Source organism: Lepidochelys kempii, chromosome 10, assembly GCF_965140265.1.
Source record: "Lepidochelys kempii isolate rLepKem1 chromosome 10, rLepKem1.hap2, whole genome shotgun sequence".
NCBI lineage: Eukaryota > Metazoa > Chordata > Testudines > Cheloniidae > Lepidochelys > Lepidochelys kempii.
The window spans coordinates 60,283,342-60,309,841 of NC_133265.1; the positions used below are offsets into that span (position 1 = coordinate 60,283,342).

A 26,500-nucleotide genomic window follows, 5' to 3' on the forward strand; every position below is an offset into this window, starting at 1 on the left:
ACTGTTTGGCTTATTTAAAGTGCATGCACTATTTAGATGGTATTCAATCAGATTTCAATAATCTACCTCTTTCTCCTTTTGCCTGGGCCTACCTCCTCTGCAGCTGCTTAAAGACCTGTGCTGGAACATACAGTCTTTCCTCTCTGAAACTAGGGAAGGAAAGCCAAGGGGATGCAGGCAGTGGTAGACTGTGGCCCTAATAATATATTTCCTGATTATATCAGTGATACTATGGTTATTCGCATCAATTTCTCATATTTTTACTCTTGTTTGTTAGTAATACTAATAATACTTCGCACTTGTGTTATTATCCATAGTCACCAAAGAGCTTCACAAGATGGGCAAGTGTTATAACTCCCATTTTACAAATTGGGTAACTGAAGCACAGAGAAAGTAAGGGCGAGAATAGCTGAGCAGTCACAGCTATTATTGACTTCAGCATGAGTTTGTATTGCTCATCATTTCCAACAATCAGCCCTTAAATGACTTGCCCAAGGCCACATGGAATCAGTGGCAGAGGTGGGAATTGAACCTAGGTCTCCAGATTCACAACACTGTGCTCAGCTGATTAGATCACAGCTTGCTCTTTAGGGGAGCTTCCCTCATTGGTGGAATTTATAATATGGTTATTACATCCCTTGTGTTTTCTGGGTAAATTGCTTTTGGCATCATGATCACACCAATCGCCTTCAGGAATGGCAAGAGTCAAAACAATCACTTGCCCACCTGTCTGGGAGAGAGATGGTTTCAAGTTATGAAAGTCATTTATTCAAGTTGTCTTGTCCTGGGTTGGGCACTGCAGTAATAACATGAGGCACACTGCACTTTCAGTGCAGTAGATGGTCAGACGTGACTACAGTATTTCATTTATGTAATGTGAATATATGTACAGAGCACCAATTGCCATATAATCTGAGTACCAAGTATGTGATGATCATTATACACCTGTAGCTATTGCTGTGATAGTTTATCAGAAACAGCTCTCCTATAATTGACCATGGATAACCCAACTCTAATTAATCCAACTTTAGCTACAGGAACATTGAATTTGTTAGACCCCAATCCTACTAATAGGAGGCACTGATGAAAGTGAATAGAACAGGGCCAGTAGATTTAGTCTACTGCTTGCTCTGCTACTGGCTCGCTATGTGACCTTTGGTGAATCACTTAAGTTCTCTCAGCCTCAGTGTCCCCAACATAAAATGGAAACTCTTAGAGATCTACAAATGAAAATGGCTAAATATGAGCTCAGTGGTATTTTGTTTATTTTATTTAAGTAATCAATCAACCAGTCTAGCAAAGTTTTTTGTCATGGCTCAAGTTTCTAAATGTTGTATATACCTTCACATGAAGAGACATTGAAGCAGGAGTTGTTTGAACTTTGGTCTTTCTTTAAATCAAGATGCTAATATATCTTAGATCTAAATCCTGAATGCATTAAGAAAGATGAATAAAAATAACTTTTGACTGTGGTTAGCAACTTTCAAATTTTTAGTAGACTATTTGACGCTTTGCTCTATTCCAACCCCATCACAAAATGACCTCACTTGGAAGAAAATGGTGGTAGGAATTTGAATTATTGCTGATCTTAAAAAAATTTCCTGTGGAAACTTTCCATTTTTCAGCCATAAACCTCAAAAACCAAAAGATTTCAGCTAAAAATCTTTTGGATTTTTGGCTGGAATATTTTGACAAAAACAACAGACCCTTTCTTTGGAAAAAATTGTTTTCTCTTAAAACCAATATTCTGTCAAAACAGTTGTGATAGAAAATTTTCAACCCTCTCTATTCCAGTTTATAAGACCAAGAAACACATCTTAGAAGTATGAAAGCATCTAAAGATATCTGGAAAAGGGACACATACAGTCAGTGAAACTGTGTTCCAGTCTTCTAAATTTGTGGACTTCCCCACCCCCCGAGTCAGTTACTGTTTAATTTTCATGTGGCTACACTATATAGAATACCTCCTTTTAAAGAACAGAACTATCTGGGGCTCAAAACATTTTGATCCATTTCCAAATAGTGGGAAATAACTTTTGTCTTTACAAAATATGCAGAGAGGGGGCAGCCCACGAGGAGTAAAGATATAGCAGAGTCTGTACTGTTAGTCAGAGGAGCTAAGGATTACCAAAAAGCTTCAGGTGGCCCAAAAACGTGTCAGAGTGCCCCTTTTGCTGCTGCTGCTTTTAAAAGACAATAAACAACATTTGGGGAAGCATATCAATGCTTAGAGCAAAAACTTAGAGAATTAAACTGCTGTTCAGTGAAGAGGAGGAAAAGATATGAGCACCTGAGAACATTAGGGCCAACTTCCGTGCTGGTGGAAATGAGGTAGGCCCATTTACACTCGCAGGAAGTTTAGCTCCTAGCGTTTCCCAGAATCGTGACCAGAAGACTCAGAATTAAATACTTTTTAAAGCTGTGTTAACATTACGTGTTTGACTAAAACTCACAAAAGCAACAATGTTAGCTTGAGCTGCTGCTCCACTTAGAACGAATTCTGTAACTCATCTTGGCATAATCCTAGGACAGCAGAGCCTGGGCATGCAAAGAGATGAAACTATTGTTGGAACAAGTTTTTAGATAGAATCCATTTATTCTGAAAGGTTAATATGATTTTTGTGTACCAGGAGCAGAAAAACCTGGCCATGCAGAGGAGTATTTGTACCAAATTTTAGACTGCTTGAAAATGCCCAAGAAACAAAAACATTAAATTTATGCATCTCAGGGTTTATTTCCCACTGATAAAGCTTTATTGTTAATGTACTTTCATGTAGCTCCCCTGTGCAGATTCCTCCTGAAGCACTTTCTATGAACAACACATACTACTGAGTATAGCATTAGAACAGAGGTTGTACTAGTTTCTTGGATATTATTTCTGATCTAGTGGCAAATGGCTATTTTTTTCAAGGCATATTTTAGAAGTGCTATCACATGTTAGGGTATTGTTCATGGGAAATATCAAAGGCTAATAAGAGTAATCTATTATGTCCAAGTCTGAAGGAAGCTAGACAACGTATCAAAGAATCTCCTACAAAAAAAGAGGCAAGCAAAAGGGGGTGGGAAGAGAAAGGTTACAGAAATAGTCAGAAATGTACATGTGTGAAGAGATGTACTGAGATGGGGTGAGTTCCACAACCGAGGGCCCACCACACAAATGCATGATCACCTGCTGACCTGAGACACAAGGGTGGAATCCCTAGAAGGTGATAACAGATGGCTGGTTCAAGAATCCTTATTTGGATCCATTCCTTCCTGGTTTATTAACCCTTGTAATTGGAAATTGCTTTGCAAATTTAACATTATGCATCCCATGTGCCAAAGTTTCAGAGAGTGCACTGAAATAATCTTGTGTTGAAACAGACTTACAAAGGCAACTTGCTCACAGTCCTGTCTGTTAAGTCATTTTAAATACAGGTTGATTTGACTTCAGCAAATTAAATATTAAAGATGCTATAGAAAGCTGTATTAAAGGCAAGACTGGTCTATTATAAATGCCTAGATAAATTTAGCTAGATCACTATTTAACTTTTCTGTAGCAGCTGTTCAGTTTGTCACCCTAAAGTTCAGTGGAGTTACGGGCTACATTTTTCATTGTCCTTAACCAGCCTCTGAATTTCCATCTGCAAATTGAGCAGGTAAGTGATTGGGCTCACAAAATTGCATATACATATACACTGCATGTGCAGATTGGGTACCCAGCTACCTAATTTGTACCTGTGAGTACCAGTTGGTGTGTGACATAGGCCCCAGCACAAACGCTTTCAGGTGGCTTTAGGCACCCACAAAATTGGAATCTACGACTGAAATGTTGGCCCTATCTGCAGTTGGGCATGAGATGTGTAAATAATATTTGGCATAATAAAAATAAAATAAAGGGTCATTTGATTGTACATATTTTGTTTTCATCCATTGCTAGTTTTCCTGTTGCTACTGACTTGTTTTATACATGGCAATTTGAAAGTTAACCATTGCAATTCCTGTTTGCCATCAAATGAAGGAGAAATCATAAGTCTAGTTTGACTTCAATATTTGGAGGGGGAGCTCCATTGAGGCCAATAGGGCCATGCATGGAGGGGCAAATTCTGTGCCTGTCCACTGTTTGCCCTTGGGAGGGGCAACACCCCGCTGCTCTTCCCAAACTATGCCCATGGGAAAAAGCTAAGCTGTTTGTGAGGAGCCTACCTGAAACTCTTGCATTTTGTAAACATGCTTGCAACAGCAGAATTCCTAATTCTCAGGATTTGGGATGGGAGTCACCAAACACAGATGTTTTTGCAATGAAACTGTGCACCTCCTAGAAAGTCACTGAAGTACAAGAAATGATAGATGGTGTTTTCATTTTGCTGCACAAAAGGGTCAAAATGGCATAGGGTGCCAATGACAGCCCAACAGAGAAATGTTAGTTCTGAAAGGAAATTTATTTCATAGCTTCAGGGGAAGTTTGGGGTGCCGTGAATAGATTTCTTCTGTTGGAGCATAAAAATGTATTGTTTGTAAGATGATGCTATACGTCTGACAGTCAATATATGTGTGTTATCATGGCAGTTACTTAAACAGATGTTAAACCAAATTTGGTAGCACAGTTTTACCCTTTTGTTTAGATGCTTTTTGAGAAAGCATTCTATGATTACAAAGATCAGGCAAATTATCAAAACTGTTTCTGCTTAGTGGGAAAGGTTGAACTTCATTGTGGAAATCATTTGTGTTCTTGGTCTCTTCCTGCTAATCCAGAACGGTAAATCCTTAACTCTATCGTGTCTCTGTTGAAATGTGGTTATAGAATCATTTAGCTAGTTTTATCCTGTAGTGTATTGTTGCTCGATTCACTAAATATAGACATGGATACTCGTAGTATTGCACAACTTTGCAAATTAGACTCACTATATGAATTCCTAGCGGATGTATCCATGTTAGAAATATGGGTTAATTAAGGCTCTGTTGACTCTTCTGGGTATTCTTTACCCCCTTTCTTATTCCAAAGATGGCCTCTTTCTACATAATTCCATTAAACTGATTGTACTCTGAGGGGGTGGATTTAGGGGCAGTGCTGTCATCTTACAGAGCAGGACCAATGAGCTACGTTCCTCCCACTGGGCAGCAACAAAAGAAAAGGTTTCCTAAAAGAAAAGACGAGCACAAAAGATCAAAATTAGGTGTTTATCCAGGCCTCTGGTATCACTTTCAAGTCAGCTTTTAAGAACATGGACCAAAATCTTCTTTAGTAAGGCTCATATTGAAAACTGTAACCCAAACTAGTTAACATTAGGATAGCTCAAATGTTTTAAAGTGTATTACTAGTATAATATTGGGAGATGGCTTTTCTCCTCCTGTTTTAGAAAAATGTTTAAATAGAAGGAACTGATCCAAAACAATATGCAAGTTACTAGTAGAAATACTGCGTTATGTTACTCTAAAGAAAAAATTAGCCAAACTAAACCAGGATTTCTGAAATTTGCCTAGACTTTTCATAAAGATTTTGAAACTCTTGAAATAGATCCCTTATTTCAGTAGCCATCAGATACCTAAATGATAAAGTCAGGCAATTTCTTTCAGCAGCTCCCCACCCCCCTTTGCTGATTGTGGGCAGTAGGAGAGGTGATGTTTTTACTGCAAGGGGGTGTGAGGTGGTGTTTGTCCTGAGGCCCTTCAAGGGGATAGAACAAAGCTACAAAAGGGATATATGGAGCCTTTTCAGGTTTAGACAAATAAGCGAGAGCCATCCAAAGCCACAGAAAGCTAGACTGTTTAGTGGGATTGACTCACATCTGTCATATGGTCTAGTTTCTACCCAAATAAACTTTCACAATGTTGTAGAAAGAAAAAATGTATCGTTTCCCTTTTAGTTACTTGGAAAACATGAGTACCACAAAAAGAAAAGGAGGTCTTGTGGCACCTTAGAGACTAACAAATTTATTTGAGCATAAGCTTTCGTGAGCTACAGCTCACTTCATCGGATGCATTCAGTGGAAATACATCCGATGAAGTGAGCTGTAGCTCACGAAAGCTTATGCTCAAATAAATTTGTTAGTCTCTAAGGTGCCACAAGTACTCTTTCTCTTTTTGCGGATACAGATTAACACAGCTGCTACTCTGAAATGAGTACCACAGACAATCTCTGTTCCATCTTCAATTATCTTTAAATTGAAGTGTAAACTATTTGAGATGTGAAATTCTGGTATTTTAAATCTTTCAGAGTGTCATTCTGTATATTCAGAGCTGTGTTTTAATTGTAGTTACCTAAGGAAATTCCAAGTCCCTTTAAAAAAAGAAAACCTCCCTAAACATTCACAAATTAACTAGTAAAAATATTTATAAATTACTTGTACATTTATAAGTCACACAATGCACATATAGAAGATTGTTTAAAGTATAATGTGATAGTGTTGCTATAATAACTTTTTGTTTGTGTATTTCACCCATACATTTTATCTAGTACACATGCCTAGGGCAGTGTATAGGCACAGTTTTTTAAAAATGGAAATACATAAAAATCCAGTCGTGAGAGGACTACTGAAGCGGGATTGCCTATTTTGGAAGGAAACTGCTTGCAATATATATTGTAATACCGCTTCAAACTTTTTTATTTCATTGTGTTGTGTGATGCGCTGGTCTCCCTCTCATTTGCCTTGTGTATCTGAAATGTATTTGCTTATTTTTCTAATAAGTTTCTGTGGTATTTACATTACTTTGCTTCAAAAGTGCATTTTTAAGGATAGTGTTTCTCACTTTTGTCCTTTTCCCACCCTTCCCCCTTAATAATTCCCCTGGACCTCTGTTGCTTGGAGCAGACTTTGGCTAGCCCCAGATTCTATGTCAAAGGCCATGACCCAGATGTCACAGCAGCCCATGCTGCTGGCCTCTTCTCTGAATAATTATCTGGAGTTTATTGTGTTGAAGGGATGGGCTTGGGGGCAGTGCAGTCACCCTGGAAAGCCAGACCAATGAACTATCCAGCCGGACTGCTACACAACAATGGACCTGTAGGTTATGCAAAAAAAGGCAGCACAAAAGATTAAATTAAAATGGGCATTTGGCCAGATAAGTTTATTCTTAGAACTTAAACCTAAGGATCTAACCCTATCAGTTCTTTCTGCCTTTAAAGGGCAATAGTGTTTTCAAAAACTTTTAAACTGAAAGAAAAAAATGTTTTAAAATTGTTTTAGTATGTTAGAGCAACACTGACGTGGTTCTCTTCTCCCCCACCCCAGCTTTTTAAATCACTATATTGGGCTGAAAAGTATAAGTTGCTGGTATGCTCAGAATCTCAAGCACTAGAATGACAGTTTTCTTAAGCAATCCCACACAATTCTCATCCTGGAGGAAGGCAGGGCAGGCGGGAGAGAAAGCCTTTCCTTTCTATCTACTGAGAAATCATTTTCTTTCCAGTGTGTCAGAGAACTGAGATGTTCAGAGCAGTGAGGTACAGGAGAGTGTCCAGTATCTGGATTTAATATGAACCAGTAATAAGTGATACTAAAATGCCCTATTTTCTTTAGGTTCCTTTATCTGTTTATGTCGCCAAGAATGATTTATTTTTTAAATTTCAAATTCAGCTTTTGGAGTGCCCTCTCGCCTTTTAAACCTCTATGAGTATTGAATGAAAGGCTGCTGGAGGTGAACTCGCTGTTCTGGGGGGGTGAAGGGAGGGAGTTCTTTCATGGTCCTGACCTCGGATTCTTTCTTAATTTTATCTAGCCCTGACCTGTTGGCTCTGCTCTGGCTCCTTTCAAGGCCTTTGGAGCTTCACAAACATGCAGCAGCTGAAAGAAACAATGACAGGAGTTTTAGGGGCTGCAATATTACACTCTCTTTTAACCTCGGCTAAATAGTTTGTAAACAAATGCTTTCTATGATGCATTTGCCAGAAAGCCAAAATGTTGGCTGTGTTAACATCAGCAAACACAGCTCTATAAAATTCTTGATTTAGGACCATCAGTTTGTCCTGCAGGGTGTTTGATGTGTAAAATATGCTCTTGGGAGCACACACTAAATGTTCTTCATCACTATCCATCTTCAACACTATGGGTACATTTGGAGTAAAAGGAAGTCATGGAGACAAGAAGATTTACCAAAATTTCAATAGAACAAACAGTTCCTGGTTTTTTTTATTTGAATAAAACTGATTAAAAGGATAATGTTAAAAAGTTATCAGGACATACAGTTTGCTATTGCTGATTTATTTTATTTTATTTTTTTTACTTTAAAGAGTGTATGTGTGTGTGTGTGTATATATATATATATAAAATAATGTGGAAGGTCCATCTGTATAATGGAAGGTCTTTGAAGGTTTACAGAAAATACAGAATTGACAATTGCAGAAAATCATTCTTAGTGACTTTCCTGGGAGTTCTGTTTGTGCAGTCTTGAGCAGAATGATTATATTTAATAATTTCACCAGTGGCAAAGGTATCAGGAGCTGCTTTTTGTTATCCTCTGATTTCTCATCCAGACATTCCTTTCTCACTGCCCCCACTCTTTCTGGCAGTGTATTCAATGGAAGTGGATGATGACACCATCTGGCAGTAACGAGGTATAACTCCAGCAGATGGAACCAACCTGTGTGTGGGGAGACATCCCTTCCTCTCTCCATGTTGCTTTTACCACCTGGGGAAACATCTACAAAACAAAGGGAATCTTTTTCCTTCTGTAAAATGGCAATAACTGCTACTGTGATCTCCTCATATTCCAGCAGAAGCTAGGATTTCAACTTAAATTTCAGAGGCCTCTGAGTGTCAGCAGAAGTTTATTGTGTTTTGGACAATGTAAGGTCATCTTGTATATTTTTCTTTATTTGCCACAATGTTTTAGAAACTCTGGAACTAAATAAGAACATTGTGACATTATTCATCCTAAGGAATTTTATGCTCTGCCACATACACTGTAAGTCAGTTCTGGCGCATTGGTGGTTAAGTCCTTGTTTACATTAATAGACTGGCTACTTCTATACCAGTGTACAATAAAGGGCATTTCTTGTACCATTTAGAATATCTACATTTGGAAGTGGGTGCCTTTGTTTGAAAATTTGGCCATGGATATTTTAAATAGTATTTAGATGGTAATTTCATGTAGCTTTAGAAGTTTCTATTCAATCTAGTTTTTAAAGAATTATAAAAAAGACTTACTTCAGACACAAATATTCCTAGCTGACTGTCGTTTTGTAATGAGTACTCTTTTATTTTTATATCAATTGGCTTCACTAAAAGGGAAGTGGAAGATTTGCCAGAAGCAGAGCTGACGTCATTAGATCTAGTTATTAAGTAAATGGTAAAAATAGTTATGCTTAATAAAGCATGGCAGGCTCTAAAATACCTAAGAGTAGCAGTATTGCCAAGAAGTCAAGTCTCCTCAACTTTTCACAGTGCTCAGCAGTTCTCTGGATTCCTTGTGCATAGAAAAATTCTGTAGTAATATTACCCCCATTTTCCTGGGAAATGAATTGACTTTCCATGAAAATAGGACTGTAACTTGAGAGCTCCTTTTTAATTGGATTCCTGTATAATCCATCACCTTTCAGTGCCGAGATCAGGATCATTCTGTTATATGAAATAGTGAATAAATATGGCTAACTTAATAGAAAAAAACACTTCCCAGAGTCAGATTTTTCTTATAGCCCTTACTTGATTTTGATAACTCGGTGTATAGTAGTAATAACAATATGCTATACCTATATATATGCTTAGTAACTGTGAATTGCATGGGTATAACCACACCTTTGGAATCTCACCAGATAAAGTACAGGAGCGAAACTTTGTTACCAAGACCTCTTATGAGAAATTTTAACCACTTTCACAATTTTCTATTACTTCAGGTTATAATATATGCTTTTTAATTGAAAGTCCAAAATGCAATTTAAAATTTAAGTAAACATACATTTTAAAATATGTGCTAACCTTATTTAGATCTGTAGTTTTACTATGTGAAACCTGTCAGTCAGCTGCTGAAGAGAGAGAATACTTCCCCCTAGTGTCCTGTTGCTGTGAGAAATATCAGATAATAGCTCACCTTAACTGATTACTCTCGTTATAGTGGATATGGCAACACCCATTTTTTCATGTTCTCTGTGTGTGTGTGTGTGTGTGTGTATCTATATCTATCTCTTCCTACTGTATTTTCCACTGCACGCATCCAATGAAGTGGGCTGTAGCTCACGAAAGCTTATGCTCCAATTTGTGAGTCTTTAAGGTGCCACACGTGCTCCTTGTTATTTTTGCAGATAGTAGTACTGGCTCACTGAGGAATTTTGTGGGAGGGTGAACTAAAGGGATGTGGATTACAAAATGTCATTTCACCAGAAGATACTGAAGTACCTAAAGAAACTGCACAGCTTTGCAGCCTAGTGAGAAGATGTTGTAGGTCCTACATCAAGACGGGTTAAATATTAATACTTTTGAGCAAAGAAAGTTAATCAGAATCAGGAACATTTAAGTAAATACTTTTTAAACTAATCCATGTCTTTTTAGACACGTTGGCTCTTGCCAACGCTTATTTTATTGGTCTCACTATCAAAGTACAACTTATGGTTGAAGTCATATATTTTTCTTTTAATGTTGACTTTATTGGTGGTACTAGATATATGGACCAGATCCTCAGCATAACTTCACTGAGACCTCTGGAGCTATGCCAGATAATATCATTTGAGCATCTGGTCCATAATGTTTTCACAGTTTATGCACTAGTTTATGTACTGTAGAAGTACAATTACAGTAAAACTTATGAAATAGGTCTACCAAATTTATATTAATATCTCAACAGTGCTGGTCTTTTGATCTACATGAGCTGTACAGTTTAGGTCCTTTTCACCAGTATATTTATTTAGATTTAAATAATAAAAAAGATGCCTACAGAAAAGCTCTAAGTAGCCTGGCGCTCAATCTTACGATATATAATATATATATTATACAGGCAACAGCATTATTTAAAGAAAAAAAGAAAGGAACAAGTTAACTCAATTCAGCCAGCGAATCAACTAAAAATAGCTCCTATTCACCTTGTCTCCAGGATCATACTTTTAGTGAAACCCAGTCAAATAAATCAGACTTTCTGGAGTTAAATGAAACAGTTCATAGTTATATCAAACTATTCAAATATATCACACACAGCCAATGTCTTTATGTTATATTCAGTTTTTGAATTCAATTAAGATACTGCATTTTGTGTGAAGTTGGTTAAGTGAATCCCTAAGCCCAGTTGTTGCTGAATAGCAACAATCTTTTGTGGCAGAGATGTGTTACTTCTGTACATGAGTGATGGCCTCTGTGGGTTTTGCGTTGACTTCTGAGGCTCTGAAGCCACCCCATTGCTGTCTAATGTACATGGATGACATAAATTAAACTCCAAACTGTCAGACCCCCAGGTTGGCATGCCATTACCAATCTTTTATCAGTGATTTATGTTTAAACTGTTCAGGATACCCATACTGGATAAAGATAAGGAAGCCCCTTAAGTTTGTTTTCTCTCCCAGGATATGCCTGGCTTTAGGGAATGACTGTTTGATCCAGTTGATGAACTGAAAGTTAAAAGTGTTTATGCCAAGTATGTATTGGGATTGCCACCTAGGAATAAATCATTTCTCAAGACAGTAAATCAACCCAACAAATAATGCCTTTCATATTCTAAATACAGGCTATTTCAAAACAAAAATATCTTCTTTCCCCTTCATAAAATAGATTGTGAAAATTCCTTTTCCTGATTTATCTGAGCTAGATCCAGATCTGTAGGTACTGGTGATTTTGTTTTACATATGTTTTGTCTTGACCAATATATCTTTTGCAAATATCCTTTGAATTGGATATTGCACCAATATTATGAGAGTAATTTGTGATTTTATATTGGTTTCTTTGTCTGTCCAGTACAGTTTCCTCTTACATCCTTTTTTTGTCCTTTTGTCTTTTTTGATCTCCACTATTTTTAGGTTGTTTCAGTCTTGTACATAGTGCAGCACCCTTTAGTAGTAACAGGCTATAATGCCAATATGTGCTTTCTCAGCCATGAAACCTAGAGTCTTGTGAAATGCAGCAATGTATAGCAGCTTAGTAAACTCTCTACAAGGATTATGGATCAATTTCTGATCTAGGCAACCTAGCTAGGAATTGAACCATGCTGTCTCAAGTGTAGCAGATTCGTTATGTAAAGAACTTTGCTTTTAAACAGTAAAGACAATTCAGAGATCTTCCTGTGTTAAAAAAGGAGCAGATTGCTTGTGTTTATATATAAAGTTAATGTTCTTTATGTGATCAGTCTTTGAAGCTTTTCATATTGTGCCCGAATAAGAGCAATTATATTAAATTTTGTACTTGATGCAGACTAATGCAGATGCTTTTATTTAAAAAAGTCTGATTAAAAATAGTGTGACGGGAAGACGTTTTTAAAAAATTACTTTATTGATTTTTGGGAGTGAAATTCTCCCTCTGCTCCCCAAGCCTTATCAAGTGTTAATGAGGAATTCAGGTTAAGAAAAAAGCAGTGAGTATAAACAGACCTCACAGGCTCATTCAGCTCAGCAGGACATTAGGCCTTAGCTATTCTTCATTGCACAGTGAAGATGATCAGTTCTGGGTGACCACTTTCAAAGGGCACAAGACGTTTTTGAAGGTGCTCAGCAGGATGATAGATTGTCATGTCTGTCATCCTGTGTCTTGCAGAAATGCAGCAGGGGTCTCCTCTGGAGGAACTTGTAAAGAAAATGATAGACTGTGAAACTTGGTCAGTTGAATACCACTTGGCTATATGGTGTCTCTTTAAAGGCCCTCTAAGTAGTATTTGAATTCTGGATTTTGCTGGGAAAGGATGGGAGAATTCAATTCAAATAATAAATGAAAAACAACTCCTCCAGACCTCACTGCAAAAGTAATTCTCTGGGATGTTGAAAGAAGTTCTTATAACTAAATGTATGTTAAAAAATAAAGTTTTCTTAGATCTCTCAGCTAGAAGCAGAGGAGCCTAAATATCATGGGATGGTGTTGCTGGCCAAGCAGGAAGCCCTGGAAAGAATAAGATCCCATTTTTATGAGATTCCCTACCTAATGTTGCAGCGCCAAGAGGTTTTAATAGTTTGGATTTGGTCTATCTCAACTTTTGGGTACTTCGGATGTTCATCTCTCTCTCATTTTTGGTTTTTCAAATGCTTAGATGTTTTTCTCATTTCCTTTAATTACTTGGGAGACAACAGTGAGATCTTGACATTCTGCTGAAATTTCCAGTTTTAAAACCCATCCAGACATTTTTTTATTTTTTTCTTGAGATCAATCTAAGTATCTGTGTCTGCCTTTCTAATTGTAGTCTGTGGTCTAGTAGCACTTGACTTAATAGGTTTATAAAGATAAATATATCTTTATAAAGATATATTTTCAGGTTAAATAAAATTAAACAATATTCCTTATCTGTGCTACTGCAACACTTTATTCTCTACCCAACAGAATCCCATTAAAAGTTGTTGTTAATCCCTCCTAGATACTGTCTAAGTATATGAATCTGCCTATGTCAATATATTCATTTATTTCAAAACCATCATGAAAGCATTTTACAAAATATAGATTGTGACACTTCCATAATGATGATAATTTTCAAGTTAACGAGATTTTGTTAAAATGGTACGAGAAATGCAGAGGGCCTGCAGAAGGAGCTAAGAATTTAACTTAAACAAAGGGTCATATTTTGTTTTAAGAAATGTCACTGAATTAAGTCCACTTGAATTGTCTGAGATGAGCTGCATTAAATACTAGTTTAAACAGAAAAGAAGTTAGTTTAATTTCAGAAAGAATAAAATTATGATGCAGATATTTTAGGATGAAGAAAATATCAGACAAGGCCAACACACTTTTGTAATTTCCGTTTTAACTTAAATCTTGGAAGGAAATAGATCCTGTATCCACAAACAATAACACAGGGAAACATCCTAACGTGTCTCCCAATGCTATAGCACTATAAGAATTCCAGCAACAGCAATGGAGAATTTATGTAGCAGTAGCAGAAAATTTACTCCTTAAAGGGACACTTATCTACTTGAAAATCAACCTGAAAACTTTATGTACACTCTTGTTGCAAATAACACACACATTTAATAAAACTGAGAGATTAGAAGGAAAAAAATACACTTTTTCCCTATATTTTTCAGTTTGTTTACTTTGGTGAAGATTTTCAAAGGCTAAAAAGAAAAGGCCTAAGCATGTTTGGTGGCATTACTCTCAGGCCTACCCAAAAGATCCATCTAAAACCCACCAGGGAAGCAGAAAAACCCTTAGAACAAAATATTTAAAGGATTTTTTTTAAAAAAAATGTAGGGCATAAAAGGAGCTGTATTAGAAAACAGAAGTTTTAAAAACTAATCACCTTTTAAAAAAAAAACAAGTAGACAGTGACCCATTAAGCAAGCCAGAATCAGCTTTAAAGAAAATACCTAAAATCTAATGTTATAAGTCAGAAGACATATTAATTGGCATTACTGTATTCACTGTATAAACTCTGGAGGCCCATAGCCATATAATTTCTGCCTGTTTCTTGGTTGATTCCAGTCCCACTCTCCTGTCTTTGTCCCATCTCATTCTATCCTGTATCTCCAGAAACAAATCTTGGTTTCTGGAACTCATTCTATATACTCTACTCCAATAGCCTACCTTATATTCTGAATGTTATTTCTGTGCACTGACTAATGTTCACAAAAGTGAGCCAGTGCTGTGGAAGGAAATTGAGATTAATCCCACTCCACTGAAGTCTATGATATAACTCTGGTTTAGGCCAATGGGAGCAAGATTGGAGTTATTCTCTGATTCCAGTGAGCAAGTTTTGAACCGGAATTGTGGTAGGACCAAACTGATCGTAACAGCATCCTAGTGTTTCTGTAGATTTTTGAAAATCTGTATTCTTCATCTGTAGTCTAATTATTCCTTTTCTCTCTGTGCAGATCCCAGAAGAAAGTACCATGTAAGGTTATTGGCATATAATAGCATGGAAGAAGGTTACCAGGCAGATCAAACAGTCAGTACTCCAGGATGTGTCTGTAAGTGCTGAAGTTGCATTACCAGTTCTACTAACAACTGAGCAGTTCAGGATCCATAGCGGCCCTGCATGTCTGTGTTTTTAATCTCTTAAAATATCAATTTATAAAACTTTTTTTAAAAATCATAACATTTGTGTCAACTACAGATCCCCCGAATCCTCTCTACCCACCATTTAGTTGTACTTATAAAACATGAAATACAACTGGGAAAAGCAAGATAAATAGCAAGCAGCACTTCCTTCCTTTGTCATTCTGGTTAGTACCTGCCCCGTCAATGATTTTTTCAGAGATATTTCCACTGTTCCTGCTGATGTTTTGTCCCCATTTTTAATTAGATTAAAGGGCCGATCTCTTGATGTGGTGCTAGATTTTGCTAGAAATCATGTAACAGTCTGAACCAGACCCCTGAGCACTGTCTAACCTTGGACAATATCAGATCTGGATCCAAATTTATCTACTCAGATTTATCTAATCTGCCAACATTTGTAAAGAGTTCATGAAACAAATCCTACTTCTCTTTGTTTAAACAGCTGTCCGTGATCGTATGGTTCCTCCTCCACCACCACCTCACCACCTATATGCCAAAGCTAACACTTCATCTTCTATCTACCTCCACTGGGGAAGGCCTGCATTTACCTCTGCACAAGTCATTAACTACACCATTCGCTGTAATCCTGTGGGGCTGCAGAATGCCTCTTTGGTGCTCTACCTTCAAACGTATGTACAGTTCTGCAAGTTATTCTTTGTTCCCCAGATCCTTCCTCTTTACTGTCTCGTCTGTCTGCCCCTTTTGATTACCGCTTACTGTAATATTTCCCTCTAGCTGCAAGGCAGGTACTTTTCCCAGGCTTCTGCCAGTTCTGATTCTTAGGAGGTGCTATTAGAACACTGTAGTTCTTCACCCTTGTTGACAGACTGGGTCTCCTCCCTGCCACTTTCTCTTTGCTGAGGTGTTCAGTTCCAGCCCTGCTCCAAGTGTAGCTGAGTCATGGAATGAGGACACGAATGTTGAGTTGCTTGTCAGTGATGTGACGCAAGTTTAATGTATCTCTGAGCTCTTCTTTGTCCAAAGAAAAGAGAGACTGGAAGAGTGTTCAAAATGAAATAGATGTGCTATTTACAGATAAACTTGACAAAGATAGGACATGGTCAAGTGATCTAATCCCAGGATTAAACTACATAGCTTGATCTCAGCATGCCACTGAATGCACTGAGCCCTGAAGAGTGTGCGGAGTGGTGCAGAATCCAAAGCCCGCTTGTGTGGCAGGGGACGAGTTCCCATGGAGAGGCAGCACAAGCATCAGAGGAACGCGTGGCTCTGCAACTGTACAGGGCGGGGGAGTCTGTCAGGGGTCACCTCTCCAGCTGGTTGAGGTGGGCACACAGCATGGGCTGGTCAGCCTTCCAATATGCTGCTATTCCATTAAGGCTGCCTGTGTTTGGGGCCATGGTGCTCATCAAGAAATAGCCCAGTCCCTACCCAGTCCATGCCTGTGCATATGGCCCCTAAAGTTGCCGCTGATAGGTGTAGAGGAATTTGGTGAGAGAGGGACATCTACATTCACCTGCTGCCACCTGGATTGCATGTGTGCAGCGGGTGTAGCACCACACTCCTTCTGCCTGCTTCTGCAGAGCCAGATGCTTGTGGACCTCCTCCACTCTGAGAGATGTGTATGTGTAACACACTCTGCTCCGAGCACAACTAGAGATCTGTGCCAGCAGTATGAAGCTGTGCTCCGCACTTTTGTGGATCCCATCCACATGGTAGGGCTTCCCTTTGCACCCCTGGCAGGATCAAGTCCTACTTGTGGTTCTGACATACCCCTCTATGACGTTGGCCCCAAACTCTTCTTTAGTTTTGGGTGCCTGATTTGAGATGTTGGCTGATTTTCAGTGGTGCTAAGCACCCACAACTCTGCTTAATTTCATCTGGAGTTGTGGGTGCTCAGGATGCCTGGAAATTTAGCCCTGGATGTCCTAAGATGAGCACCCAAAATTAGAGATCACTTATGGCATTTGGGCCATAACCTCTCTGCCTCAATTTTCCCATTTGTAAAATGGGGCTAATATTTACCTGCTTTCACAGGGGTGCTGTAAGGCTTTGTTAATGCTTGTAAAGGACTTAGACAATGAAAACTTCTGTCAGTGCTGAGTATTTTGATTGTGTTTATTAATAAAGTATTGCACATGTGTTTAGGAAAGGAAAAGTGGTGTTTTAAAACCTAGGTTTTATTTTATTACTAATACATTTCTCTCCATTTCTCTGACTTTAAAATTAGATGTGGTATAATTTTCACATTGTTACTTGTACTTAAAATAACTGCAGCAGGGCAGTAAACTCCCATTTCTGACAAAAATAAAAAATTTCAAATACAGGCTTGCAAAATTTGAACACAGAAGATGCAAACAGTACATGGGAGATTAAATAAATGGCCAGAGGCAGATTCTGTGCTCTGTAATGCCAGTGTAAATTCAGAGTTACTCCCCTGATCTCAGTACTGCTAGTCGGGTATCATTACAATTAACACGGGTATCACTGAGAGCAGAATTTGGCCCCAAAGAGTCAAAGCGGATCCAAATGTCTCATTAATTTTGTGACCAACTTCTAAACTGTGACTTATAAGCATCATTCTAAATACCCAGAGTGACATTCACTGGTGGACAACTCAAAATAGGTTTAACTGGTCCACAAGCCTTGTACTAGCCCTCTGCACAGGGGTGAATTGCATATTAGTTCCCAAGGGATCTCATCTGGATTTGAAACCATCAGCCACTCTTACTATTAAATATCTTTTATTAATTCTTTTGTATAGGTCGGAAACTCACATGTTGGTTCAAGGTCTAGAACCAAAAACCAAGTATGAGTTTGCAGTTCGACTGCATGTGGATCAGTTGTCTAGTCCTTGGAGTCCAGTAGTTTACCATACCACACTTCCAGAAGGTAAGGGCAGTAGGGTATAGTTAACCAATAATAATACTGTACTAAAAAGGACGTTTTCTAAGTCAGTGGGCCTGGAAACTGTCATCTAGTCTGTTTTGATTTTTGTTAAGTGAATTTTGTCTTTCATCTTTCTCCCAGTTGCTTTGCTATTGCTCCTGTTTGTCAGGATTGTCCTTCTAACTGCATTTCTGCACACCCTCACTATTTTGCAGCTGTGAAAATGTATAGGAATTCTGAGAGAAAATCCACAGATGATGGAGTATAAAATGTAACTTGCTTCCTCCATTAATATCATTTGGATTAAAATAACATAAATAAGAGCTTTAAATTATCACATTAAAGGGAGACTGTCAACTTTTAAATCATATATTTTGGGAGGAAATGATCTTTATCTGTGTTATCAAAACCTGAAACTATCAAAACTAAAACAATGTTAAAAATCCAATTTCCTATTCACTATTTGAGATGCTTGTTTACACATTTGCATTTGTCAACTTGGACTATGAAAATCTGTAGTAAAGTCAGTTTCACTTTCACCTTCTCTGTGTTGCAGTATTTGAGTGGCACACACTAAGGGAAATGTTAATTTGTTTATAAACAACTGTCTCCATTGGAATGAAAAGGAAAATCATGATCATGATTTTTTAAAAGCTTGATTTTACAAAATCTAAGCTGTAGACTAAATTTGAACTGAAAAGAAAGTGTCTTTTGAGCACACTGGTGTGTGTTTGCCCAGTTGTCTACTTAGAACTTAGCTATAGCCATTGCTATGGTATTAGAATCTGCCCATCTTTTTCCTTTGGAGTAATTTAAGTGCATATGAATGTGTTTACCCTAATAATATTGTGTTACTATCCTCCTAGCGCCAGCTGGCCCTCCACTTGGAGTGAAGGTGACTTTGATAGAAGATGATACTGCTTTGGTTTCCTGGAAGCCACCTGATGGTCCTGAAACAGTTGTTACTCGCTATACTATCCTCTATGCATCTAGGAAGGCTTGGATTGCTGGAGAGTGGCAAGTGCTACACAGAGAAGGTAAACTATAATCATAAAGGCTAGAGCTGGAAAAGCTATGGCAATCCACTGTAAGACAACTGAAAATAGCAAAATGTCTTGTGATCAACAACAAAAGAAAAAAGTGCTGCTAACATTCATGGCAATACCACGACAATTCTGAATGTGTTTAGTTTAGAATTATTCACTGGATTGTGGTGGAAAGACATTTAAAACTGGTAAATAGAACAAAATGAGCGGGGAGAGAAGCTTTCTGCAGTGCATTGCCATTCAGCTTGCACAATGAACTGAAACTTTCCATAAATCCAGTTATACTTAATCAGCTCCACATAGTTCCACTGTCAGGATAATAGTGGAGGTTTCATTTTTAAGCGCACACGTGCAGACCTCAAGTTCCTAAAGTGTTGCAATACTCTGTAAAGTGACTCTGTAAAAATGACATTGCAGGACTCCATGTTTTTTGTATAATACTCACTGTTAACTGTGCAAACTCAATTTGGGTTCCAAACATCATGCTTTCTGGCTTTTCACCCCCAATCATAAAGATTTTGCAATTGGAATTTAACTAATTATATTGATGATACAAGAGCCAGAATATAATCCACCTCATTCTCTCATATAGCTGTGTTGGATCTGCAGAACTAACATAAAGAAAAAGTAAAAGTAAAGCTTATTTTTGTCAGTAAAGTAATCTGAGATGACTCTGAATAAACAGAAAGCAGATCTGGTGAGTAAGAAGGTGCCATTTTTATAGAGTAGGATTTTTGCTCTTTGAAGAGCTGCATCTCAACAATAGGCTTCTCTTATTCCCAGAAAAACTATGAAAATGGAGGTCAGAATACATATCGGTAGTTTAGGATAAATAACATTCCACCAGTAATGTCATTATCCTTAAAACAAGCATTAGAAACCCAGGGAGTTGTAGGGCAGAGTAGTGCAATAGGTAACTTTTGAAGAAAAAAATCTAGGCTTAATTCTTTTTGTTTTCATAACTGAAAATGTATTTGTCAGCAGAGGCTGGACTCTGGAATCTAAAGACTGTCCCTCAGGGAAAGTCACAAAGAATTTGCCCTTTTTCAGAATGGCTTCAATGTCCCATTACTTTCAATGAGAGTGAAGCCAAGTGCACTTCAGGAATGATGGATGTCCCCTATTCTGTCAGGAGATGGAGACATACAACCCCTTTGAGAACAATTGGAGAGAGATGCTTTTCTACAAACAGCCACTCACTAAGTGCTACTGTGTCCTCAATCCCAGTGAGAATATTGGGGGATGGCAGACATTTTGAAAGATGGTAGTTCTCGATGAAATTCTGTGTAGTAGAACATTATTCATCAACTTCTGCCCAAAGAGAAGGGTTCAGCTCTGAAGAATAACAGCAAAAAGGTCATTGATCCTAAAGAAGTCTTGAAATGTAGCCAATACCTGAGATTTCAGTGAGTTTTGACTAGAAGTGGAAGTTTGATTAACATGTTTGATGAACGCTATTAAGACCATTTGAGTCCAAGAATGGACTGACACCCAGTGCTAAATTTCTTAAAGGAACCATTTTAACTACTAAGCTAATTAACAGATTTACTTGTAAATCTCAGAAAATTTATTTTGTACTCGAAGTATAAGTGCTGTAGTATTGGGGAAGACATGTTGTATTCATCATATAGTATTAAGTGGTTGAATCCCTGCTTTAAATATATAGTTCAACTCAATCTTAACTATGGGAATTTCCAGTAAAAACTTGCTGTGTATACTTAGAACAAGGGATATGGAGACCTATAGTTTTTATATAGACCACTGTCCATTTTCATATGATGTCATATTAAAAATGCTGTAGAAGGTAGGGAAATGGAAAACCATAAATCTCAATCAGCTTTGCAGTCACTGATTTTGTGTTTTGAGTGATAGGTTAAAGCTTGAGGGTTAGGGAAGAATTCAAGTTTCTGACACTTTAAAATAAGTTGTTATGCTCTTTTAAGTTTAGATTTAAATAGTCTAGTGATAGGTATGTTGAGGGGGGCATGAAAGGAAGGTTGGGCAAATGCAATGATAGTCCCATGTTCCTCCCTTTGCAGGAAAGCTGAGGTAGTAGCATTTTTAATGTTCATTTTGACAAGAATAGCGAGTCACATGTAACACCTGGTACTAATTTATCCCCAAACTAACCTTCTGCAGAAGATTCCAAAATGTCAAGAGATCTAAGAGTTCTTCCCAGCTCAGACTTCAGGGGTACATTTCAAGTAACACTGAGGATTATTATGCATTCAGCAACGTTTTAAAAAATCCTTAATTTGACTGAGCTCGTGCCAACAACAGCAGAGTCTGAAATGTTGCTGCAGTTTGTTGCTTATTTGCAATGTGAAGAATCTTTCTTCCTTGGTTTGTTTTCCCCCCCTACCCCTTTTTCCAAACTTACTTGCAGTGGATCAGAAGTTACAGCCTTTACACACTCGGTATGCAGTAAATCAGCACAAATTGCTTAGTTGCTTTAGAATTGCAGCTGATGCAAAAGGAGCTGGGGGAAAGAGCCTCTAGTACTGAAAAATAACCTTTCACCCTTGATGGTTATAGCTTCTTTGGTTACCGATACCTTACATTTTACTTCAAATGCCTTCAGCTAATGGATGTTTTTTATGGAAAAACTGGGGTAGCTAAGTGAGTGGAATCTATGGAGAAGCACAGGGATACATTAGGTCCTGGAGCTGCCACGATTTTGGAAAGAAAAGTAACATATTTCTATAGTAGGAAGAAACACAGAAATGTATGTCTATGGCATTTTAAAAAGCAGTTGGAATTGTAAGCACCAGTCTGCAATCCCTGTGAAGGAAAAATTCTCATTGACTCTGATAGGAGTTTTGCCTGTGTAAGTACTACGTGAGTGAGTCCTATTCACTTATGTAATCTGTGTTTCTGCCTGTCTTCATATGTGAGAGAGACATTTTTTCTAATCTTTTTCTTAGTAGTCCTGTTTCAGTATATGATAATCAGATGAACCTGGCTGGAACTAAATAGGGTTGAATTGATCTTAAAATTACAGTATGATGCTGCCCAAACCTGTCTCATTCATTTTGCCAAACTGACCTGAAATTCTGTGTATTTCAATTCAACTGCCTGCATCCCAATGCCGTGTCACATTTGCATTATGATGTCAGTGAAGAAGGAGCTGTAATCTGGGAACACATCGCAGAATATATTGGGCAAGCTCCTGGAGCATGGATCACAATGCAAATATTGTCATACTGAAATGCAGTTAGGGTCAGGTTTAAGTTTGCTGACTCTGTGGACAGTACGAGAATCTTGAGTCCGCACTGTATCAGCACATCTTTACTGTAACATCAGAATTACCAGTGTGTGCTTTACCCATACAGTACAGAGAGAATACAACACACAGAATGAGAAGGGATTGTCACTGTTCACTTCAAATCCTGTATCTGATGGTTAGAATATGAAGGTTGTATTCTCTTTTCTACACAAGATTCAGAGGTTGTGAGGAAGAAAGGGGCTGAATCTAGCCCCTGCTAGCAAATTTCCAGTAAATTCCTTGCATTGTTTGCCTAACTTAAACTTTTTTTAAAAAAATCTTTTAATAGGAGCAATAACCATGGCTTTGCTGGAGAACCTGGTGGCTGGAAATGTCTACATTGTTAAAATAGCAGCATCCAATGAGGTGGGAGAAGGACCTTTTTCAAATGCAGTGGAGCTTGCAGTCCTGCCAAAGGAGACTTCGGAGTCCAATCAAAGGCCTAAACGATTAGATTCAGCAGATGCCACAAGTTAGTAAAAATGTGTTAGTTACTGTCATTGTCAAGTCCCAGAGAAAAAGATCTGTAACTGTTTTTTGTCTCAGTCTGCATAGTTGCTGGTTTCAGTTTTTCTCCAGCTACAGAGAACGTAGGACTGAAATGCGCATTCTTGTCTTGAATGTGGTTTAGAATGTTGCATCAGTTTCAACTTTGTAGCTGTCTGTATTTTTTTCAATCTGTGATCACTCCCTTATGGCATTTAAAATGTAAAGACAACCCATATTTAATATGATATATTAGAGTCATGGGGTCAGTTATGGTAAGAACTCCTGTAAGGATGAAGCCAGCAGGGGCAAGATGGCTCCCTAAGTAGATATATGAAAATTTTCTCTGGTTCCTGGGATTCCAGCAGCCCCAGAACAGACTTTGTGAGTCATTACCTACCTGTAAACAGTCCTTACCAAAGAAGGCATCCCACCTACGGTACTTTTTGTGAACGTCTGTATCCATTATATACTTTGTGAAAATTAAGCTATAGCTCTTAGTAATTTTTTCATATGTGAATGGAATTTTAAGTTGCCCTCTGCTGTCGCTGGGTGGAATTTATCTGTGTGTGTTCATCAAGATTTGGAAGGTTTTTCTAAAGCTGTGAGTGTGAGAGAAATAAGGACAGGGCAGTAGTTATTCAGAGATGTGTACTTTTTGCCTTTTATTGTTTCTAGGCTGAGATGTTACACATTATAGGCCAAAAACTGAATTTTTCCTTATTCAGGCAACTATTTTCTCTCTCTCTCTCTCGTTAATAAGAATTTTGCCTGAATACACATTGAGTAACAACAGAGTACACGCTCCCAGGATTTGGTGCAATATGATATATTAAACAAAAAACCCCAACCCTATGGTATTGAGCCCTCACAGGTGAAAATGCCCCAAGCCATTTATATGCACTGCAAGTTATTTCAAAAGCAATGTGAAAATATATGATAGCAAAAGCCAAGAAGTCATGTTGAAAGGAAGAATTTGTCGGTATTGTGGCTGTGACTCCTTCGATTCCCAGATATAAAGACAGGAGATGACTATACTTACTCAGTGAGTCTTTAAGTGCCATGTGTTCTTTCGTGCTGCAGCTTATTCTGGCTATTACCACCTGGACCAGAAATCAATGACTGGCATTGTTGTAGGAGTTTGCATAGCCCTGACCTGCATCCTTATCTGCATCCTGATTTTAATCTACCGCAGTAAAGCCAGGTATGCTTTTATTACTGAGAAATGAACTCTTTTGTATAAGCCGTTCTCAGTTGCTCCTGTATCTATGTGAGCCGTCAGGGACGCTTCTTTACTAGAGTACTGTCCAAGTGCTTTGGATGAGGGAACTCTGAAGCTCTCAGCCTCGCTTCATCATGTTCATACCACAGATGGGTATCTCCCTCAGATCCCATGCTTTCTTTGGCCCTCCCTGCTTCACACAACCCCCTTCTCCTGTGGAAGCAGTAGAAGACACAAAGGGGAGTTAATGCTGCTTGAAGTGTCATTAAGTCTCTGGCAGGTTTCCCTCCAGACTCAGATGAATATTTGGTATTTATCAAATACTCACCAGCTTGGCCCCAGCCAGGCCACAGAGTCTCAGCCCCACAGTATTCCTATGTAAGAGCTTCTGTAAGCTTTTGGGGCAGGAGGAACCATCAAATTAGAGCCCAGCTCCCTTGTACCAGTGCAAGTGGAGGTCACCATCTGACCCTATATGATTAACTTCTGGAGGGAATACAAAGTACACAAACTCATGGGTCTTGGCTGGTAAGAAAAGGACTAATACATTAGTAATTAGTAAGTCTTAACCCATGGTTTTGGGATTTGGGGATTTTTAATAGTTATTTAAAAATAAAAAGCTTTTCAGTTCAGCTTAAACATGCATTTAAAAAAAGTGTCCAGCAGAGTGCAAGTATGATGAGAGGGTCTCCTTAGCTTTCTTGGGGCTCTAGGACTGCTCTAATATTCTTGATTGTTTACTCCCCCTGGATAATGTTACTAATCATTCATGAGAAATGCTCTCCATATATACATTTACAGACTGTGCAGTGTGATTTCCTGGGGGAATATGATTTTATGGCACATGATGGCATTTGAATTCTGTATGAGTTAGAATAGCACACGAATAAAAGCTAAAGATCAAGAACTTATCAGTATTATTTGGCTCATAAAACTTCAATGAAAGGCATTAGTCTTTATATTATACATATTATCTCTGGGACAGTTATACTCCTGCTTAATATTGCACAGGAAAACGTCTGCTCCTAAAACTATGCAGCAAGGCACGGACCAGCTGTCACATACCAGCATCTCCTTAGCCAGTGCGAATGAGGTGGGGAAGAGTACTGAAGGAATCACAGAGAATGAAGAATCTTTATTGCCGATGATAGTAGGAAACAGCTTCATTGATGCTAAGGTACTGTGAGCCTTATTCACTTCCAGTATATAAATATTTCCATAGTGCCCATTGGGATAGCACCTGAGTGCCTCCCATCATTAAAGATATATGCGATATAAATGCTTATCAATAATAATAATCATCCACATGAGGTAGGACAACCACAAGTGTTGCAGTCTGATGGGAACGTTAATTTGCCAGTAAATTCATCATAAATTTCAGCTAAATGTCTGCCCATTACCTGTGCCTTACACTGTGCTCTGAGATTGACAAGCGTCAGAAGACGCGTGTTCCACAGGCCAAGAGCCTGCTATTCAGAGTATCCTTCTGCTGGCTCAGAGGGTTCTATTCAAGGCACTGGGAAACAGGGCTTGTCAAAAATCTGAGCCCTGAGTCCATTCAGGCTCATAAATATTCTAAGCAGCACCATTAAATGAGTAAAAAGAAAAGGAGTACTTGTGGCACCTTAGAGACTAACCCATTTATTTGAGCATAAGCTTTCATGAGCTACACATCCAATGAAGTGAGCTGTAGCTCACGAAAGCTTATGCTCAAATAAATGGGTTAGTCTCTAAGGTGCCACAAGTCCTCCTTTTCTTTTTGCGGATACAGACTAACACGGCTGCTCCTCTGAAACCTGTCATTCAATGAGTGTGATGCTGAGCAGGTACTAAAATGTGCATCAATATCTTTTTTGTATATTTTAATGGGTAAAGTACGTTAGGCGATATGTATCTTACAGACGCAGGTTTACTAGAGTCAAGTTGTATAATAAAGCATGTATTCGCAGGATGCTCACCACTGTGCAGATATATAATTAAACACGCTCCCTTCCCCGTGAAACTTCAGTTCTAAGGGACCAATCTGGCAAACCTGAGTTATCCTTACTTTCGTATGTTGTCATATTGACTTGATGTATGTACAACACACAGTACTCTGACTTCAATGGAGCTGCTCATCTGAAGAGTGTTTGCAGGAACCAGTCCTAATTCAGGTTTCAGAGGAGCAGCCGTGTTAGTCTGTATTCGCAAAAAGAAAAGGAGGACTTGTGGCACCTTAGAGACTAACACCACACACCCATCCGTGATGCTAGCTCAAAGTGGAGATGTCTAGAAGCAATGGTGGCTGAAATGTTTTGCTGTATTCATGGTGCTGTCATGATTGTTGTGCTGCTGTTTATTTTTAAACTCATGGCATTTTAATTTAATAAGCAAGATTCTCTCTCTCTCTCTTTTCCTCTCTCTATTTTAGGGGGGAACTGATATGATTATTAACAGTTATGGTCCTATCTCAAAGACCAGCTGCAAGAAAAGGTGGCTTTTCTTCCAAGATTCTAAGAAGGTGAAAACGGAGGAGGTAACCTACCCAAATTATTGTGAACATGAA

At 38.3% G+C, this 26,500-nt stretch overlaps 1 protein-coding gene across 1 annotated transcript in view; it reads left to right on the forward strand.

Annotated features, from left to right (window-relative positions):
* Nucleotides 1–26,500, forward strand: part of PRTG (protogenin) — a 112,552-nt gene that overhangs the window by 84,558 nt on the left and 1,494 nt on the right. Inside the window, exons 12-19 of the mRNA XM_073361472.1 lie at nt 14,903–14,998; nt 15,529–15,715; nt 17,812–17,939; nt 18,803–18,973; nt 22,537–22,719; nt 23,817–23,937; nt 24,967–25,132; nt 26,366–26,470. Coding sequence (XP_073217573.1) covers nt 14,903–14,998; nt 15,529–15,715; nt 17,812–17,939; nt 18,803–18,973; nt 22,537–22,719; nt 23,817–23,937; nt 24,967–25,132; nt 26,366–26,470 — 1,157 coding nt within the window. The remainder of the gene's footprint in view (nt 1–14,902; nt 14,999–15,528; nt 15,716–17,811; nt 17,940–18,802; nt 18,974–22,536; nt 22,720–23,816; nt 23,938–24,966; nt 25,133–26,365; nt 26,471–26,500) is intronic.